This window comes from Phocoena phocoena, chromosome 4 (assembly GCF_963924675.1).
Source record: "Phocoena phocoena chromosome 4, mPhoPho1.1, whole genome shotgun sequence".
Lineage (NCBI taxonomy): Eukaryota > Metazoa > Chordata > Mammalia > Artiodactyla > Phocoenidae > Phocoena > Phocoena phocoena.
Genome location: NC_089222.1, coordinates 80,308,999 through 80,330,342, shown reverse-complemented (window position 1 = coordinate 80,330,342; position 21,344 = coordinate 80,308,999). Strand labels below are relative to the sequence as shown.

The 21,344-nt window shown below is 35.3% G+C and overlaps 1 protein-coding gene across 6 annotated transcripts in view; it reads right to left on the bottom strand.

The window, feature by feature from the left end:
• GSK3B (glycogen synthase kinase 3 beta) overlaps positions 1-21,344 on the bottom strand; it is a 196,857-nt gene that overhangs the window by 36,658 nt on the left and 138,855 nt on the right. For all 6 annotated transcript variants that reach the window (XM_065876537.1, XM_065876539.1, XM_065876538.1 and 3 more), the window contains exon 8: positions 4,531-4,626. In XM_065876537.1, the coding sequence (XP_065732609.1) occupies positions 4,531-4,626 (96 nt within the window). The remainder of the gene's footprint in view (positions 1-4,530; positions 4,627-21,344) is intronic.

The window sequence follows — 21,344 nt, the reverse complement described above, 5'->3', positions numbered from 1 at the left end:
AATCTACTTCCTTCTACTAACCAGATACATCATTTATGAATTTCATTACTCTGAAAGAATATAGACATCTGTGTTATCTAACTGACCTCACAGGATTACTTATTACTGGGATAAAGGGGAATACTTGTTTTAACTTTAAACAAAACGTTACTCAAAATTGGGAAGAAATTTATATAACTATTACAATGTAACCTTATTAGAAACCCTTAATCTACCCTAACTAGACACTAAGCTTTTAAATTCATTTCTTAACTGTATGCATTTAAGGGTGAAGGAGTTGGAGCACTTGGGAAAGACTGGGTTTAATGGACTAGATGCCTCAGAAAAGGTTAAGAGCAGGACAAAGAACTAAATCTCTTGTTTTTCTGGAAAGAAAAAGCAGAAATGATTAGGAGCAGAGGGACTGGATAATCTGTCACCCAAACTAGGACAGTGAAGAGTGTGAAGGAACGTGGCATTAATAATTTCACTGGACAAGCATAAATTGGGACACATGATCACTCTTGTCTTTATGTGTATAGTATGTCAAATTTTCCTAAAGGCAATGAGGAATCAGAAGAATTTTAAATAGGAGTGACAGTATCACATGTGCTTTTAAGAAAGCTGACTTTGACAGCAATGAGGATGTGAAAGATATGAAGGAGGGAACTTAGGATGTAGTTTTAACAATTCTATGATACGATGATGGGCTAAACTAAAGTCAGGGCAGTGGAGATAGAGAGGACAAATCACAGAACTACACTAGAGGTACAATCTTTACATTTACTCTGAACTAAAATGAAATAATCCTTTATATGTATACTTTGTTTTCAAAAGGACACAACAGCTAATTGCTATCTTACCAAAACAAAACAAAAAAGACAAAAACAAAAAAAATTTTAAGCACAAAGAATGGGAGAAGTGCTTAAACTAGATCATTACTTCATACCTAAAAGAACTGTCATTTGACTAAATCTCCATGTACCAAATGCAGAATATTTCAGCTTCTTCTCTTCTTCCAACCAATCTCCATCTCTGTTTAATTCTCAATTTATTTTTTTTTCCTTTTTTTTTTCAATTTACTTTTATTATCACTTCCTTTTGCTTCCCATCTGGCTTTTATTCTTTTAAGTGTACACCATACACCAGTGGGGAGGTATTTATCCTCCCCATCCTCACTCTCAATATTGGTCCCTGTTTCAAAACATTAGAACATATTGCCTTTCCAACTTAAGCCTCAAATGCTTATCCAATGAATTAGGTTGTTATGGCTATTAAGTAATAGTCAAGGCCATCTTATTGGATTTCTAAATTCTCAAGATTCCTGCTATATATCACACTAGGATTATTTCATTGTTTTGTTCTTCTGTTTGCTATCTTTCTTACACATCTTAATACCCTCACCTCAATGTTTCCATGGTAGACATTTTCTCCCTTGATCTTTTTATCTGCCCACATTTTTTGAGAACAAGAGCTCCCAGATCTGGGGATATAGTTGTACTACACTGCCGCATAGGAAAGGAGGGTTTACATGCTCACAGCTTCAGGAAATGGGGCTAAAGTGGGTTTTAACAGAAGACCTCAATAGAGGCAAAGCAGGTTTTGTTTCCAGACTCCCGTTTACCTGCCCTCCAAAGGCAAAAAGCTCTTCTCTTGAGAGAACATTTTGTATGTTTAAAAAAAATAACTCCATTGGCTGCCTAGCATAAGAGATCATTTCTCAAGTTGGTGTTCACTATCACAAGGCAGGGGAGAGGGGACTGAGTTACCTCTAGAAATTTAAAATTTTGTATTATTATGTTGATAATAATCTACTTTTTTTTTTTTTGCGGTACGCAGGCCTCTCACTGTTGTGGCCTCTCCCGTTGCGGTGCACAGGCTCCGGACGCACAGGCTCCGGACGCACAGGCTCAGCGGCCATGGCTCACAGGCCCAGCTGCTCCGCGGCATGTGGGATCTTCCCAGACCGGGGCACGAACCCGTGTCCCCTGCATCAGCAGGCGGACTCTCAACCACTGCGCCACCAGGGAAGCCCCAATAATAATCTACTTTTAAAAATCAATATATTCTGGATCACCTGGATGACAGAGTAGTGCCATGGAATTTCTATGTCTGAATTTGGTTTTGTGTTTACACCCACAATAACAGCAACCTAATGGTGTGCACTATTAAGAAATTAACGTAAGTGTACTATTACATAATAAATGCATTTGTACCAAGTGAGAACCCAATTATGTTACATATATGAATGAAGAGTTCACAAGAGTTTGAAGAGACAAAATAGGTGGGAGAATTGAGTTATTATTCTACACATGGTACAGGAACGGAAGCCTAAATAAAACAAACACGTAAAGGGCTTTGTATAGATTATTCAAGTTTGAAAAGCATTAGTATAAGATACAGAAACATCAGGAATCCACAAAGGCAAAAGAATCCAAAAGGCAAAAGGTAAAGCATGCAAATTCACCACAAATCTTCAATTGCCTGCACGGTAATTATAATAAATCATTCCCCACATACCATCCCAGCTAATACTTGAAGAGATATAATCCAGGGGAAAAAAATGGAGAATATGACACATACTAATACTGGTGTCAGTCTTGATTTAAAAAAAAAAAAATTGAGGACAAGGACTACTAAATAAGATCTCATGACCTTGTTCCAGCATTATATTGGTCAGAAACTCTATACATGTGATGAATGCTTAGATTAGATTCAACCAAAAAGAATTTTACTTTTCTTTCTTCCTAAAAATAACATGCTTATTAAATAAAATATGGAAATACAGAAATGCAGAACAAAGAAAAGAAAATCACCTACACTCTTCTTACCCTAACTACTATTAGCATTTTGGAATATTTCCCTGTATTAATTCAATACACAGAATTCTCTTTGCTTTTTGTTTCTCTTTAACGTGGTTGAAATCACTTGTTACAAACACTTTAACTTGGAGTAACTTTGCTGGATTCAAACTGTAACTCAGCTTCTAAATCCAAACAGGCCACTTAGGATTCTCTGAGTTTAGAATGAGTGAGAGACCCTAAATATCTTCTGACCCAGATTCAAAATAAACTTGAAGTACAAAGACCAAAGAATGATTTACCTCAGAATATTTAGTGTTTATTGTAAACTTAAAAAGAGGGTGGGGGAGAGGGCAACATCTTAGTCAGTGAAAGCTACAACCTATAGCTCTGGCACTAAAATATTACTGAGGTCTTTGATTCTAAATAATAAGTAATAAGAGGATTTTCTGAAGTGAAGAGAGGTGAAGAGAAGTGAAGGGAAGTGAAGATAGTGATTAACTCGAAGGAAAGTAACTTGAATCATAATACAACTTATAGAAAGAGACCTACTTTTAATCTAAAAATGTAAATTATTTTACCTAGCCCTAAATTACTTCACCTCTTATTATAAAAGATCTATAACCAATTAAATGAACTTGTCAATGATCAAAACATGTTATATATATACATTTTTAAATATACAAAGTCTCTGCTTGAAATACATATTAAAAAGCTGAAAACTTCCAACCCACAAAATATATAATGAAATGTAAGTAAATTGGGAAGGGCGATGCATGCATAGCACATAACTAGAAGTTTAAAAGACCAGGCATTAAACACACACACACACACACACACACACACACACACACACACGAGAAGAAGCTTAATCCTGGCTTTGTCACAGCCACCTATGAAATCTTGGATAAGTCATTTGACATGTTTAGCCAGAGTTTCAGAATCTATAAAATGAGAGATTCACTCTAGCTATAAACTCTATTGAGATTTTTTTCTTTTCCCTCTGCATACAATCTCACAAATCAAACTGACATGAAAACAACTTCATAATAAAATCTCTCTATATTATTCAATTAAGTATCAAAGCAAAAATATAGTCTTCTATAAGTCTTCTCATAAATCAGTACTTATGGCTCTTAGAATTGGCTCCGTCTAAATGTTGCGGTTAGGCTTTTCCAACGGCTAGTGACACGCTGTTGACATATTAATTGCTTTCAATGTATACTACTAGTATGATCAAATCTTCATTTTATTCCTGCTCCCAAAACACCAATAGGAAAGTAAACAAAAGAACACAAAATATCATCTATAATATGGTCTATATATTAACAGTTAAAAAATATATATATAAAATGTATATTTTCATATGTTATATGATACTGAACTAATAATAAACACTTCTAACTATGTAAAGAAATTACTTCTGAATTTTAAGTAGTCAAAATTTATATATAAGATCCTGCTCCTAATGAAATTCTTTATTTGAATGCTATGTATATGTACTGTCCTGATCCTACAAATAAAAACCCAGGCGAAAAACTTTCTATAGGAAGTCAGTGGGGATGAAACTATATGGTCAATGAAACACTGAAGTACAGCTATCTAATTATCTTTACGTGCAGAAGTGCTATTGTACTTTGTACTCTGGCAGCCATCTAGTCTCGAAATAGTTTACTTTAAGAACAAAGAGAAATCCAACTTCTAGTTAACTACTGGTTAATGTGCTTTTTAAAAAACTCTTTTGACTCACCTTAGTCCAAGGATGTGCCTTAATTTGAGGGAATTTGAATTCTGTGTAGTTTGGGTTCATTTCTCTAATTTGCTCCCTTGTTGGTGTCCCCAGGACCTAGATAAAGAAAGCAAGTTATTGCCGTATTTTTCTATGTACTTACAAATATAGTCTTTATGTCTTAATGTACTGGTTTTACTGGAAAAAGGAATTCCAAAGTTATAAAATACACAGCTCATTAAATAGAACAGACTTTATAAAAAGACTTTAATTTCTAACTGACTACAGAACCCATGCTATACTACCGTATACAGACATTTATGATAATAGTAATGTTAAATCAGGCTTGTAAAAGAAAGATCACTCAAAAATATTCAAGTAAAAATCAGGCATCCTCGTTCTGTCTAGAAAAACAATCTATTGCAATGATGGCATCTGAAATGAGAGTATCTTTTATTCATTTAGTAAAGTTAGCCAAAGGTTTTATTATTAATAAACTGTTGATATTTAGGAGGATCTTAGTCAAACATGGTCATCAATAATTCCATTCAATCACTGAATATTAAGTGAGTGTCTCTGTGTACTAGGAACTACACTATGGTATATGAAGGATACAAAGAACAAGAGATTTCCTGTTATGATAAACTTACTTATTTGTGTGTGGGAAAAAGTATAACTATAATACAAGATGAAAATATATCAAGTACTTCATTGCCTCCAGAGCTGTATTAGGCACCAGACAAAGGAAAGTATATGGACCTGAGTGCACAAAGTAGATGATGGGGAAGAAACACTAAATACTAAAATGAGTACTTTGAAGTAAGATGACATTTATTGCCCATCTCTATAACTCTAGGGCCTGATATAAAACAAGTTTGTTAAAATAAAATGTTAAGCCATTTACAATTCAAGGATAGTTGTGCAGAAGGAGTAGAATGTAATGATAAATACTTGATTTGTGGCGAATAATCACGGCAAAGTAAGAATTTCAGGGTTTTTTTTGTTGTTTCTACTTCTGTAGACTTCATTAAAACTTGCACAACTTAATCAAAATTTTAAGTTTTATTCTTCAAAAGACACTCTTAAGAAAACAAAAGGTAAGACAGACTGAGAGAAAACATTTGCAAAACATATTCAAAGGACTTGTATCTCGAATATACAAGGACTCTTATAATTCAAAAACAGAAAGACAACACAATAAAAATGGGCAAAAGATATGACCAGATACTTCACAGAAGACACAGAGATGGCAAATAAGCACATTAAATGACGCTCAATATCACTGATCATTAGGGAAATGCTAACTAAAACTACAAGATACTACCTACTAAGGCGGCTAAAATTAAAAGGACTATGTATACAAAGTCTTGTTGAGAATGTAGAGCAAGTGAAACTCTCATCCAGTGCTGGTGGAATTGTAAAAAAGTTATACTCATCATTCCCTCTCCTAGGTAGTTACCCAAGATAATTAAAAGCATATGTCCATACAAAGACTTGTACACTAATGTGCATAGCATCTTTCTTGCCACTGCCAGAAAGTGGAAATAACTCAAATGTCCACAACACGGTGAATGAACAAATAGTGGTATATTAATACAATGCAATACTACTCAGTAATAATAATAAAAACATGGATGAATAATTATACTGAGCAAAAGCAGAAGAAAAAAGTACCTACTGTACCGTATAATTTAATTCATATGGAATTCTAGAACATTTTCTGCCTACAGTGACAGAAAGAAGATCCATGGTTATGAGGAGCTGGAGGCAAATATTACAAAGAGGTACTAGGAAATTTTTAGAGGTGATAAATATTTATAAACTTCCTTTCCTTCTTGTAGTAGAATTCCAGCTTTACAGAGAGAAGCAAGGTGTATTGAGAAGGGAAATCTCTGATCTTTGTAGTTGTAACTAGCAGATATTTAAAAGTCAGGAGCTATCCATACTTAAAATATGAAAAATAAAAGTTTTTATTTTTAAATAATAAAGCAAGCACTTATATTCTAAATTAGACCCTCGATGAAGGGTGTACATGTATAACATGTACTGGGAAAAAGGGAAAAGAGTGAAAAAGAAGGGAGAATGAACTTATCGATAATTCTACCTCCTAAATGCAACTCCACTGGATTTTTTTAAGTTCTAAAGAAAAACAACAGCAATGACTTGAAAAAACGTGAGCATTTAAAATGCATACCTTCAGGGACTTCCCTGGTGGTCCAGTGGTAAAGAATCCACCTCCCAATGCAGGGGATGCAGGTTCGATCCCTGGTCAGGGAACTAGGATCCCACATGCCGCGGGGCAACTAAGCCCACGTGCCACAAACTACTGCAGAGCTCACGCACTCCGGAGCCCAAGTGCCACAACTAGAGAGAAGCCCACGTGCCACAACAAAAGATCCCACATGCCACAACGAAGATCCCGTGTGCCACAACTAAGACCCAATGCAGGCAAATAAATAAATAATTTAAAAAATGAAATGCATACCTTTAATGATTTTACAACCCACTAATTCCATTTTAAGGCATATACTCTAACTAGAGAATCTCTTTATATGTATATATACACATATATATATAGTCTGTAATATATATATATGTAGTCTGTAATATATATATATGTAATCTGCAATAATATAATATTGCAGGCAAAAACAAAAATCCAAAAGTAGAATAAATAAATTAAATTGTGGTATAGTCTTACAATGATATAATAACTAGCAATGAAAATAAATGAACTAGAGCTACACATACCTCATGGATGAATCTCATGCAGCGGTGAGTTTTCACTCAATAATGAATACATATAGTATAACTGCCTTATATAAAGTTTAAAACAGGTAACACTAAACTATATTTTAGTTTACATAGTAAAACTAAATCAAAAGCATGGGACTATTCATTAGAAAAATCAAGTATAGATTATTTAGCTTACTAGAAAGGATGTAGGAGGAGGGACTGTGAGTGGGATGGGCATTAAGTAGTTCTTCTAATTCTAATTCTTAATATGAGTGGTACTTACATGGATATCCACTTCATTATTATGCTTTAAACTTAATATATTTTTGCATTATGATACGTTTCACAATAAACAAAATGACACTTAAGAAATGCCCACTCTTAAATCAGTGGGTATTTTTTGCGCAGTCTCCCTGTATTTATTCAATACTTTGTTAACACAAGGCATGGTTCCTAACTCCCTACAAGCTGGTAAGAATGCCAAAAGAAATGAGTGTTGTATGCTACCCACTAGTAAATACATTTTTTTACTGTATGAACACAGATCATATGAACTTATCAGCCATTTGGCTGACTGTCCCATATTTACACACTGTATAATTAAAAGGCAGGATGCTCTTTGAAGTTTCAATTCTTATGTTTTTATTATAGCCTATGAATATTCCCAGGGGAAGAAAATCTGTGAAATATACACTAAAACAGCTAAGAAACTTATGACATGTACAAAAGGTTTGCTTAACATACAAATTTTAATAATTTATTTTATGTGAAAGCAAGAAGATATACTATATGTGTGCATATGTATAGTCACTCTCATATTCTCCCTAAATCCACTAGTCCAGGGATTAGTGTCTCACAGCCACTTAGATCTAAACATTTATCCAAAATTTTATACATGAAAAATTTCAAACATGAGAAAGTTGCATCTTTTCTTAAATAGTGAAAATGCCCTCGTCTATACTACCTCGATTCTATGATTAATATTTTACTATATTTGTTTCATCACATTTCCACCCCTCAATCCATATATCGATCCACCTTATTTTTTGATACATTTGAAAGTCAGTTGCAGACACTAGTACATGTCAGCATACATATAATTAACTAAGGTTCAATATTTCTGGCATTTTCATCTAAACATTTTTTACATACCTAGAATTCTCCTTCGATATACACCAGGTGCATGGATGTGGAAAAAAATCTTTTATCACAACGGGAAATAATCTGCTTTGATGAATAGTTATGATATAAAAAAGATTCTTAATTACACTTCTGATTAGTGGTCAGTTTAACTGTGTTCTTTACCTTCAAAATGTGGATATTTGTGACTTTTAAGAAACTTAATTACTAACTAGTAAATGGAATCATTGACATATTCACTATCAATTATTTAAAAGCAATTAAGCAAATGAACTAGCATGTTACCACAAAGTGGCAATAGAGATCTCCTTACTCCTTTGTTACTGCCACATGACCTTGAATCACTAAGGCCATTAGATGGGGAAAGCGAAATTCCAATGTCACAGTCTGTTCTATGTTTAATTTCTCTTGCCAAATATTCAACTACTATAATAATTTTTCTATTCTTTTTCTTCTCACTTTTAAATCTTGAAAGCACACTCTGCCCAGGCTGGCTAACAGAGATAAAAAGTAGATGGGAGATCCACTAGTCCAGGGATTAGCAAACTTTTTTTAAAGGGCCAGAGAGTAAATTAACTTAGGCTTTGTGGGCCATACAGCCTCTGTCACTAGTCAGCTCTACTACTGTAGCACAAAGCAGCCATAAATAAATAGGCAGCAGACTTAATTTGGTCCCTGGCCCTAGTTGCTGACCTCGAATCTAGTCTAAACATTTTTAGAGATAAGAAAAACTGAAGCCCAGAAAGAACAACTTTTCAGAGGTCAGAACTAATCAGAAGCAGAGCTAGAACATAATTTAAATCTTGGGACTTCCCTGGTGGTCCAGTGGTTAAGACTCCACATTCCCAATGCAGGGTTCAATCCCTGGTCAGGGAACTAGATCCCTTATGCCGCAACTAAAGATCCTGCGTGCCGCAAATAAGACCTGGCGCAGCCAAATAAATATTAAACAAACAAACTAACATAAGAAAGACAAATCTTAAAAAAAAATATTTAAATCTCATCAGTGGCAAACCAATTTTAGGAGATGGTATGAAAGAATCTGTTTATTGACTTGGTTGGAGGACAAACAATTTCAGTTTTTAATGTTGGTAGCTGTGAAAAATTTTGATGCTATTAAGCATGAAGGAATAGAGCTGGAGGAGAAAACAGTATTTAAGATATTCAAGAAGAACCTGGAGGAGTTCTCCACCAAGTGGTGGATACAAGTATATCATTTAGAGGTGAGCTTGAGGATGGAAAAACAGCTTTGGTAGTACCTGATGCACAAACGCTAGGTGGTTGTGAGAGTAAGAGGCAACGCAGATTGAAGAAGAAGAGTGCTAAAGATGGGGACTCAAAAGACACAAATATATGGAAAAAGGGAAATTTAAAAAGGTTGAGACAGAAGCCTAAGAGATTGGAACAGGTCCTACAGACGATGATACCATGGAGGACAAGGAAAGTGAACATTTAAAGGACTGAGAGGTGGGTATCTGACACAATGAGCCCAGGTAAAACAAAGCCCAAAAGGTGTTCACTGATGCTGGCCATGAAGACTTCCTTTCTGACCTTGGTGAGGTTAGTCGTGAGAAGAGCAAGCAGACTATAATCATCTGAAATGAGCAAGTAAAGACAGCATACATAAGTTCTCCTTTTAAAAGGTACATCAGTGAGGGAAGTGGGAGAACAAAAAGAAGAAATGTTTACCGAGTAACCAGTATTAAGAGCTCTGTGCTAGGTATATTAATTTTCTTTTCTCGTTTAAACTTTACAGATACTCTATTACCCCATTTCACACTTAAGAGAAACCTAAGGTTCACTGAGGTAAACAGACTTCTCAGAGTTACAGTCTGCCAATAATAAATATGGGATTCAATGCACGTGTAGTTGACTCCCTAAAATGGTCTACCTAATATTAAGGGCAGGAACAAGAAAAGGTTTCTAAAAAATAATTTAAAGGGACTTCCCTGTGGCACAGTGGTTAAGAATCCACCTGCCAATGCAGGGGACATGGGTTGGATCCCTGGTCCGGGAAGATCCCACGTGCCGTGGAGCAACGAAGCTCAAGCGTCACAACTACTGAGCCTGTGCTCTAGAGCCCACAAGCCACAACTACTGAAGTCCGTGTGCCTAGAGCCCGTGCTCCACAACAAGAGAAGCCACCACGATGAAAAGCACTCCCATTGCAACAAAGAGTAGCCCCTGCTCACCGCAACTAGAGAAAGCCCACGTGCAGCAACAAAGACCCAACACAGCCAAAATTAAATAAATTTATTTTAAAAGTAATAATAATTTTAAAAAATCACTTTCTTAAACTCCATTGGTTACACGATAAACTAAAACCTGAATTCTTTGGAGTCATGTGGAATATATTTAGATTTTATAAGATCACAAGGCTATAGTTAAAAGTTAAACAAAAAAGTTGGACTTTTCTTGACAACTTAAAAAAAAACATGATTTAAATAAAATCTACCTATATCATGGTAAAATCTAACTATATCAATTTAATAAAAGGAATATCTTGAAATGTTTATGGATTATAGATTTTAGGCAACAGAAGAATAATATGAATAAATACAGGTATCAATTTGGCTAAACAAGATCAAAAAGTGTAACAAATCTCAAACTTATTTTATAAAGTTTTGTAAAAATTCTTTTAATAATTGAGCAATCTTGATAAATCACTTTCAGGCTCCTTTAGCTGTAGATTTTCACTGTAAATCCCATGCTTACTCATGCTTAAGCATATCTGCAATACCAAACATATAAGTTTAGTACCTTTTGTATGTAAGTGATTGTTTCACACATGTAGAATTTAGATTGGAATGTTAAATGATGGGCAAGTCCCATGGATGTGCACATTGTAAGTAATTCTATTGCTCAGAATTTTTAATCTCAAGGCCTAAGTTACAGAAACCATTGTTATGGAATTGCTTTGGGTATAAATATTGTGCACACCTAGCAGGGAGCCATAACTACTTTAAGGTGGTCTAATGTAAACTAAAAGCCTTATATAACATAGTACAATTCTGCATAACCTGGCATCAGTAGTTCAATAAATTTGGAATGTCAGGCAAAGGCTTGCATTATTTAAAAAAAAAATTATCATGGACTTCTCCTTCTAGTCATTATTAAGTAACTGATACTAGAATTGCTCTCTAGAGTAAATAACTAGAAAACTAACTGACAAAATACTCTTTAAAGAAAAAGGTAAATATGATCCAAAAAGAAGAGGGGGGAAAAACTGGTCAACAGGTACAGATCCAAAAATGACAGAGATGACACAATTGACAAATAAGGACTATAAGACAGCTATTATAATGAGGAGACACATGGAGGATTAAAAAAAAAAACAACACAGTAATTGTACAGTTGAAAAGTATGACACATGAAATGAAAACTTCCCTGGAGGTCTAACACCACAGAAGACAATCAGTGAACTTTAAAAAACAAAAGAAAAACAAAAAATAGAAACTACCAAAGCTGAAGCATGGAGGTAAAATGGCTGGAAAAACATATGTATGTATGTTTGGAGTCTGAGTAGGGTAATGGGGGGAAAGATGTAGAAAAACTGTTTGAAGAAATAGTGGTCAACATTTTTCCAAATTTGATGAAAATCTCAGTGAAACCTAGGCAGTATAAATAAAGAAAATAACACAACAAGTCACAATCAACTAATAAAAGCCACTGATAAAGGGAAAATCTTTCCCAAAACAAAGGGACACATTTTATACAGCCAACAATAAGAATGACAGCTGACTTAGCAGAAACAATGCAAGCCAGAAGAAAATAGAGACCTTTCTAAAAAAAGAAACTGGAAACCAAGAAATTCTATATCCAGTGAAAATATCCTTCAAAATACATTATTAGGCAAACAAAAGCTAAGAGAGTTTGTCACCAGATTTTCACTAAAAGAAAATACTTCAGGATGACAGAAAAGGATTCCAAATGGACATTCCTCTCTATAAAAAGGAATAAAGACCACCAAAACTGGTAAATATGGGCTATATGTATGACATTTCCCCTTTGCTTTTAAATTGCTTTAGAAGAAAACTGTTTAAAGCAAAATAATAAAGTATTGTAGGAGTAAAAAATGTCTGACAACAAGAGCACGAAGGACAGGAAGGGAAAATGTAAATACTTTGTTGTAAGGTTCTTACTTTATATGCAAAGTGGTAAATTATTATTTGTAGTCTGTGACAGAGTAGGATGCCTATTTTCAATCTTAGAACAAACTCTAAAAAAAATGCAACATGGTGATATAGCTTAAAAAGTCAATAGGGAAAATAAAAAACACTCATTATAAGCCACAAGGTAGCAGTAAAAGAGAAGAAGAGAGAGAGAAGGAACGATAAAAAGAAAACAAATATCAAGGTGGAATACTTAAACCCAAGCATATTAATAATTGCATTGAATGTAAATGGTCTAAACGCTCCAATTAAAGGCAGAAATTATCAGACAATTTAAAAAAGAAGACCTAAGTATATACTGTCTGTAAGAAATGAACTTTAAATATAAAGACACATATATTAAAAGTAAAAGGATACAAAAAGATATACCATGCAAACACTAATCATAAGAAGGATAGAGTGCTTATTACATTAATATCAGAAAATTGTAGACTTCAGGACAAGGAAATTAAACAAAGAGGGACATTTCCTAATGATAAAAGCAATTTTTTTTTTTTTTTTTTTAAATTTATTTATTCATTTATTTATTTTTGGCTGTGTTGGGTCTTCGTTTCTGTGCGAGGGCTTTCTCTAGTTGTGGCAAGCGGGGGCCACTCTTCATCGCGGTGCGCGGGCCTCTCACTGTCGCGGCCTCTCCTGCTGCAGAGCACAGGCTCCATACGCGCAGAGCTCAGTATTTGTAGCTCACGGGCCCAGCTGCTCCGTGGCACGTGGGATCTTCCCAGACCAGGGCTTGAACCCATGTCCCCTGCATTGGCAGGCAGACTCTCAACCACTGCGCCACCAGGGAAGCCCGATAAAAGCAATTTTAAGACTAAACTTAAAGTTATTATGAATACTGTATGTTGGTAAGAATGTAAACTGCTGGAACTCTCATACACTGCTGGTGGGAGTGAAAAATAGTGAAACTGCTTTGGAAAACAGTTTGATGATTTCTTACAAAGTTTACATACACTTATCATATGACCAGCAATTTCAGTCCTAGCTCTTTATTGAAGAGAACTGTAAACACATGTCTGCAGAAATATTTATAAACAAACACAGAAACTTTACTCACAATAGCCAAAACAAAAAAACAAGTCAAATGCCCATCTACAAGTGAATGGATAAACAAATTGTGGTATATGCATAGAATACAACTAAGCATAAAACAGAATAAATAGGTAATACAAATAAAAAGATGGATGAGTCTCAAAAACATGATGTTGAGCTAAAGAAGCCAGATATAAAAATATACATATACTATATGATTCCACTCATATGAAATTCTGGAATAGGAAAAACTAATCATCAGTGACAGAAAGCAGACCTATGGTAACCTGAAACAGAAGATGGGAGACTGCAAAGGTATACAAACAGGGTGATCAACTGTCCCAGTTTACCTGGGACTATCTTGACAAATCCCTCAGTCCTGGGCAAACTGGGACATTTGGTCACCCCATTTGGGGTGATGTAAATGTTCTAAACCTTGACGAGTATAGTGGTTATATGTTTGTCAAAACTCATTAAACTGTACACTTAAAGTTGCTACGTTTTATTGTATGTAAGTTAACATCTCTATGAAATTAATTTAAAAAGTAAAAAACAGACCATTATGTAATTTGTGATGACGTTACTACCCGAAATACAACCATATGTTTATCCTTCTTCTGTTGCTATATTAAGGCTAGCATTAAAAGTTATCAGTCTGTCAAACCCTAAAATCAGAATTATTTTATATACAGTATGTTTAGTCTTTAAGAAAGCAAAGGTATGAGTTAAGATGCAAAGGAATGTAAGAATGCAAAGGTTAGACATAATTGAGAGGCATTTAAAAAATTTTTTCAGCCTCCTTAAGTCACTCACTCAACAAAGTTCCTATGCTCAAGGAGCTCTAGGGCAGAGAGACTTGTACATTATAAGTCAAGTTCAAATAGCCAAGATCAGTACAACAAAATAAGCACAGATAATGTGTAAGGTGAAAGTGCTAACAATGCACTGAAGTAAGGAAAAGATTCAGGAAAGGATCCTGAAAGGAGAGGCAAGAGCTAATTTTACTTAAGCAATCTAGGAAGCAAGCGAGTCAGATGCACATTCTATGCGCTCTAGGTACCAAGTGGAGAACAGCACGATCTGGATAACTGTTAACAGTTGAGTGCTAACAGAAAATAAGGATTAGAAAATGGATGGATGGCAACATTAAAGGCTAAAAGGTAAACAAGTGACAGATTATGAAGAGCAAGATTCTGAATGCATCACCATCTGCAATCAATACCACAAATATAAAACATTTAAATACATCAACTATCCCATTTCTACTTCTGAGTATATCTTTAAGTTTTACGTTGTTTCTATTAGGTTCAGAGTGTATTTCCGCCTGATTTATTTCAGCTGATTTATATTTGGAAACTCTGAAATCATATACTTAAACTTTTTCATTTTATAGATTAAGAAAAAGCATGTTTGATGTGGACTTCATCACTTCAGACACAAAACAAGTCTTAGGATTCCCCAAATATTAAGAGGTGGAAAAGTAATTTTTTCCCAAAACTTTTAGACTAAGGGTACACTTAAAAAATAATTATTATTCCTGGATTTCCTAAAAACTGAGTCCCCCACAACTTAAAGGAAACGAAACTACACGTAATGTTTTATGCACTTTTCTGTACGTATATCTCTCACACAATAAAAGGGGCAGACGTTCAAAATTATCACACCATTGGGACGTGTGTACTCTTGAGTTATCTGTTATTAGAATAAGATCTTTCCATTTATTGCAAAAAAGCATTTTTTAAGTCCATTGTCCTAGAACATCATGTGGAGTAGGTGGTGGAAAGACTCAAAGTACCAGAGATTAGCCTGTCACAACCCTTTGGGGATGCTGTTCATCCCTTATGATTAAATCAATCATTTCATTTGTACCCGGTCCCATCATGCTTGTTTTAACATTTTTTTCATTCATTTAGTTGCAAATTTAGCTAACACCAATAAATATCAAGTCAGGAATTACGATTTATGTCTTCAAAGAAATAAAACACAGCCAAGAATCATCTGACAAAAGCTCTGAAATACATTTCTTTCACAGCTTTGCGTTTTAATGGCTCAACACCAGAGGTCGCCAAACTTTAGCAATAGAGCTGTATGTGCAGCCTTTAAAGCAAACGTGAAATAAAAGAAATTCTATTAGAAATCTGTTACTCCTCTGCTTAAAATCCTACAGTGGCTTCCAGCTGCTTACATACTAATGTGTTCTGGCCACTGCCCACAGCTCCAGCCTTCTCTCTCCTGGTAAACTCATATTCTATCCCCACCATTCAGAACCTTAGGCTCAAACCATAAAGCAACACACAATAGACGTGACTTCACTAAGCATCCTTGTCCAAATTGGCACGTATGTCCTCCATTCTCGTCCTTTCACTAAATGGTGAATATCTTTCCATGTTTCAAGAGTCAGCTCAAGAGTTACCTCTTCTATGAAGTCCTTCCAGATAGGATTTACCTCCAAATAGAATGCTCCTGCCTTTGTACTCTGCTCAGACTTCTGGGATCATACCTGCCTTACTTTATTGCCCTCATTTGTTCCCTTCCTCCCCTCAATGAGTCTCTGAACTCCTTGAGGGCAAAGACCCTCGATGTTCTAGCCCAGATAGTTCACTAAATCAGCATGTTGTTGATTTAGTGGTATGTACCCTGAAAGACTAAAAGGATACATGACCCAGGCTATACATAATGAATTCAATCAAAGCTTTTTAAATAAGCAGATAAAAACTGTGTAACACAGAAGCAAGAGATTACGTGTGACATGGCTGAATAATTAAACATCTTTATTTCCTTTCTGCATAAAAGAAATGTTTATTCAAATTGCATAACTGTCAAGTTGGCTGCCTATATCATAAATGTAACAAATTTCTCTAATTAGAAAACTAGAAAAGATGTCACTGAGCTATTCTATTTCAAAATATTAGTACTCTATTGACACTGGAATCATTTCTACACATTTTCACTTCCACAGGATTGATATAAAATGCTATATCCTCTGTAGGTAGCCAAAATACTTAACTCTCAACACACACAGATTTTATCCAGTTTCCATCTGCCTCTTTCTTACAATATATGAGTGAAATTTTGGTATAAGAATTTTGTTTTTTTTTTTTTGGTGGTGTATGCAATGTTTCCTTCTCAGGGTTCTCCGCTGATTTCCAAAAGGCAAGGAACCACCACCCACCCCTTCCCCGGCAAAAAAGTGCAGCAATACAAATCTTAAAATCCCATTAGGAACATCTGTGAAGAAAACAGCATCAAGTTGTCATGTTATTTGAACACAACTAAACAATTTGGCTGAAGTATTTTCTCAGCCTAGAGGGGATAAACTAGTACAGGAGGGTCCCTTTATGTGTCCATGCTGTACTCCATTTAATCCTGCGCCATCTGTCACTTAACTTGATCTGAGTCCTTTGCAAAACTACGGTCAGAGTTTATTGCCTTTCTTAAAATATGGTGGAAACAGCAACACGACCTGATCAAAAGTTCTGTAGGCACATGCCGTCATTCTTGTCTTCAGAACAAAAATCTTTCAGATATACTTCATATATTATGAAATTCACCCCTTTAAAGTATAGAACTGATTTTTTTTAGTATATTCAGAGGTGTACAGCCATCAACTGCTATCTAATTTTAGAACATGTTCATCACCCCAAAATGAAACCCTGCACCCATGAGCAGTCACTGCCATTTCCACTCTCCCCAATTCCTGGCAACCACTAATCTACTTTCTGTCTCTACAGATCTGCTTATTCTGGACATTTCACATAAATGGAATCACATTAACATGTGGTCTTTTGTGTCTGACATTTTCTTCATCCATTCATCAACTGATGGATATTTGAAACATTTCTACTTTTTGGCTATAAATAATGTTGCTATGAACATTTATGTGCAAGTTTTTGTGTGGATAAATGTTTTCAATTCATTCCTATGAATGGAATTGCCGGGTCATACGGTAACTCTTATGTTTAGTATTTTGAGGAAATGCCAAACCATTTTTTGTTCACACCATTTTACAATCCCTCCAGCAATGTATGAAGATTTCAATTTCTCCATATCCTTACCAATACTAGTTATTGTCTGTCTTTATTTTAGCCATCCTGATGAATGTGATGTAGTATTCATTATGGTATTGATTTGCATTTCTCTAATGACTAACAATGTTGAGCATCTTTTTTGTGTATGTGTGCCTACTGGTCATTTGTATGTCTTCTTTCGAGAAATGTTATTCGGATCCTTTGCCCATTTTTCTATTGGGTTGTCTTTTTATCATTGAGTTGTAAGAGTTCCTTATTCTGGATACAAGTCCTTTATCATATATATGATTTGCAAAAATTTTCTCCCATTCTGTGTGCTTTTAATTTTCTGGATGGTGTCCTTTGAAACACAAATTGTTAAATTTTGATGAAGTTCAATGTATCTGTTTTTTCCACTGTCACTTGTGCTTTTTGTGCCATATCTAAAAAGTCACTGCCTAATTGAAGGTCACAAAGATTTACACCCATGTTTCTTTCTAAGAGTTTTATAGTCTTGGCTCTTATGTTTAGGTCTATCCATTTTGAGTTAATTTTTGTATCCGGTGTAAGAGGTAGGTGTCCAACTTCATTCTTTTGCATATGGATAGCCAGTTGCCCAAATATCATTTGTTAAAAAGACTATTGTTTCCCTGTTGAACTGCCCTTGTCAAAGGTCAATGGACCATAAAAGTAAAGGTTTACTTCTAGACTCTCAATTCTACTCCATTGATCTACATGCCTACACTCGTGTCAGTACTATACTTCCCCCAACCCTTTCTTGAGGTTTAACTGACAAAATTGTAAGACATACAAAATGTACACAGTGGTGATTTTATATACATATAAAGGATTTCCACCATCTAGTTAATTAACATATTCATCACCTCACACTTTCTTCCCTTCCTTCCCTCCTTCCTTCTTTTGGTGAGAACATTTAATAGTGTTATCAACTATAGCCATCATGTTTTACATCAGATCCTCAGACCTTATTCATCTTATAAAGTCTGTCCTCTTTTACCAACCTCTCCTCATTTCCTCCACCTCCCTAAGTCCCTGGTAACCACTTTTCTACTCTCTGTTTCTATGACTTGACTCTTTTCTTTTTAGATTCTACATACATGGAATACCATGCAGTAGTTGTCTTTCTCTCTCTGGCTTATTCTATTTAGTACAATGCCCTAAGGTCCATCCATGTTGCCACAAATGGCAGGATTTCCTTCTTTCTTGTGGCTGAATAATATTCCATTGTATATGCACTGTCTTGATTGCTGCAGCTGTATAGTAAGTTTCAAAAATGGGAAGTATGACTTTACTCTTTTTTTTAAAGATTGCTTTGACTCTCATTTTTTCTTCCTGAATAAAATTTTATATTTGGCAACAAGTACCCTCCTTCCCCCTGAAAAAGGTGATTACTGTTTTGATTATGCAAATTATTCAACATAAAGTAAAAAAGTCATTCTTGGTTAATACATATTCACAGGAGTCAAAGGCCTTTTTTTCTAGGTGAATCTCAGCCATAGTGGTATGCTCAAGGTAGGAGTACAAAACAGAAAAGGGGATAGGGGTGGGATTAGAATCTCTTGGGTTAAGAAAAAAAAAAACACCTCACTGTATTTCCCAAACTTTTAAAAATCACACTCCGCTTTGAGACATGTAAACATTTTATACACACATCACCCAGCTCTTGCTTCTTTTGAGAATCATTAACACTATAGTTCTTCATAGCACCACATGCCAAGATTTTCTTCATGTTTTCCTTCTATTATATATGTATCAATAATATAAAAATTATGTTTTATAAATATGAAATACCAATCAGTATGCTTTTAACAAAATAAATGCCCCTCTACAAGATTCCAGTGTTTCTTTATATTGGACCCTGAAATTAAGCAAACACACCAAAGAACTAAAAAATGCAACCATGTGGAAGAATCTGCAGTTGACACGTGAAGTGTATTATATCCCACAAAGAGTAATTCTGTGCATGGTCTTCTGAGTCGGGTTGTAAAATGTAATTATCAGTACAACAGTTTTGAGGTCACAATGTCATGAAACTTAGGTCTGTGTGAAAAAAGTTTCTTTGCATAAATAAAACATATCGTGGCAACTTAGTAAATCATTTTATACTGTTTGTTTTGGGGAAATTAAAGATTTCAAATGGATGTCATTATTCTCAAGTCAAAAGCTAAACTAGACCACACTGCCAGAAGACGACTTCTCTGTGCCTGGGCACACTTACATGTAAGCGCACAGAGATTTAACCAAGTACTAGTATTACTGTAGAGTCAGTAAAATTTCATAGTAGTTACTTAAAACTTGATGTTTCTTCTGGTCTATGTACAACATATTAATGTAAAGATGTAGTTGAGGAGTTTTACATTAAAATGATTATTCTAATACTCATTTACTCATTCACTTATTTTTACTTTTATTTTATTTTTTATTTATTTATTTTTTTTGTGGTACATGGGCCTCTCACTGTTGTGGCCTCTCCCGTTGCGGAGCACAGGCTCTGGACGCGCAGGCTCAGCGGCCATGGCTCACGGGCCCAGCCGCTCCGCGGCACGTGGGATCTTCCTGGACCGGGGCACGAACCCGTGTCCCCTGCATCGGCAGGTGGACTCTCAACCACTGCGCCACCAGGGAAGCCCTCATTCACTTATTTTTAAAACGCTGACATTATGTACATAATATTTATACTGCAGGCGGTTACTATAAACTGTAACCATAGTTCCTTGTACTAGTATAGGGATATTTAAGCTAGGGATTCTGGATGAGCTTCAGAAAGTCCAAAGTTCACCTGATATCATATGCAAAACTCTGGCATGACTACATTTTTCTGGGGGAGAGTCCATTGCTATGAACAGATTTTCAAAGAGGCCCATGATCCAAAAGCTACTAAAAGTTGCTGCTCTAGTCAGTAATAAACATAGAAAAATTTAAACAAATAATACAAGAATGAAAAAAGCAATAAAATTTTTTTTATATATTGCATATTATATTGATACATTACAAGTAAAAATGTGTACCACAATGTGTAATGGAGTGTGCTTACTTGTTCCGGAGAGTGGAAAAAGGAGAGAGAACTAAATTTAATATGCTGTCCCTGCAGTCTGTTAACAACACAAGAGCTCTATAATATGACAGCACAAGAAATATCACCAGGTAACATATGATTAAGCTCCAAATGCATGTTAGCAAAGATACATCATGGATCCGTCAAAAAACTTAGGAAAAAAAGTATTTTATACTCATTAAATTCTGATTTAGTTAATATCTGAGACCTCTGTCTGAAAGACTGTTTAATGGTGAAAATGTTAAGCCAGGAGAGAGTGCACACACAGGTGCTAAACAACTCATAATACGGAGATAACTGAAAGCTAAACTATTTGCTAAACAAAGATGATGAAAATGACACTGAGCTGTACTTGAAAGCAAGGAATCCACTATTACAACCTTGATTGCTTTAGATGAAGCACAACTGAATCTAGTCCAAAGACATCACAAACTGATTTCGTATATTCATTACAATAAGATTTAGGGGCTGTTTCCTTTATTTTGTGGTCATACTTTAAAAATACTAAATTCAGGGACTTCCCTGGTGGCGCAGTGGTTAAGAATCCGCCTGCCAATGAAAGGGACACGGGTTTGAGCCCTGGTCCGGGAAGATCCCACATGCCGCGGGGCAACTAAACCCGTGTGCCACAACTACTGAGCCTGCGCTCTAGAGCCCGTGAGCCACAACTAC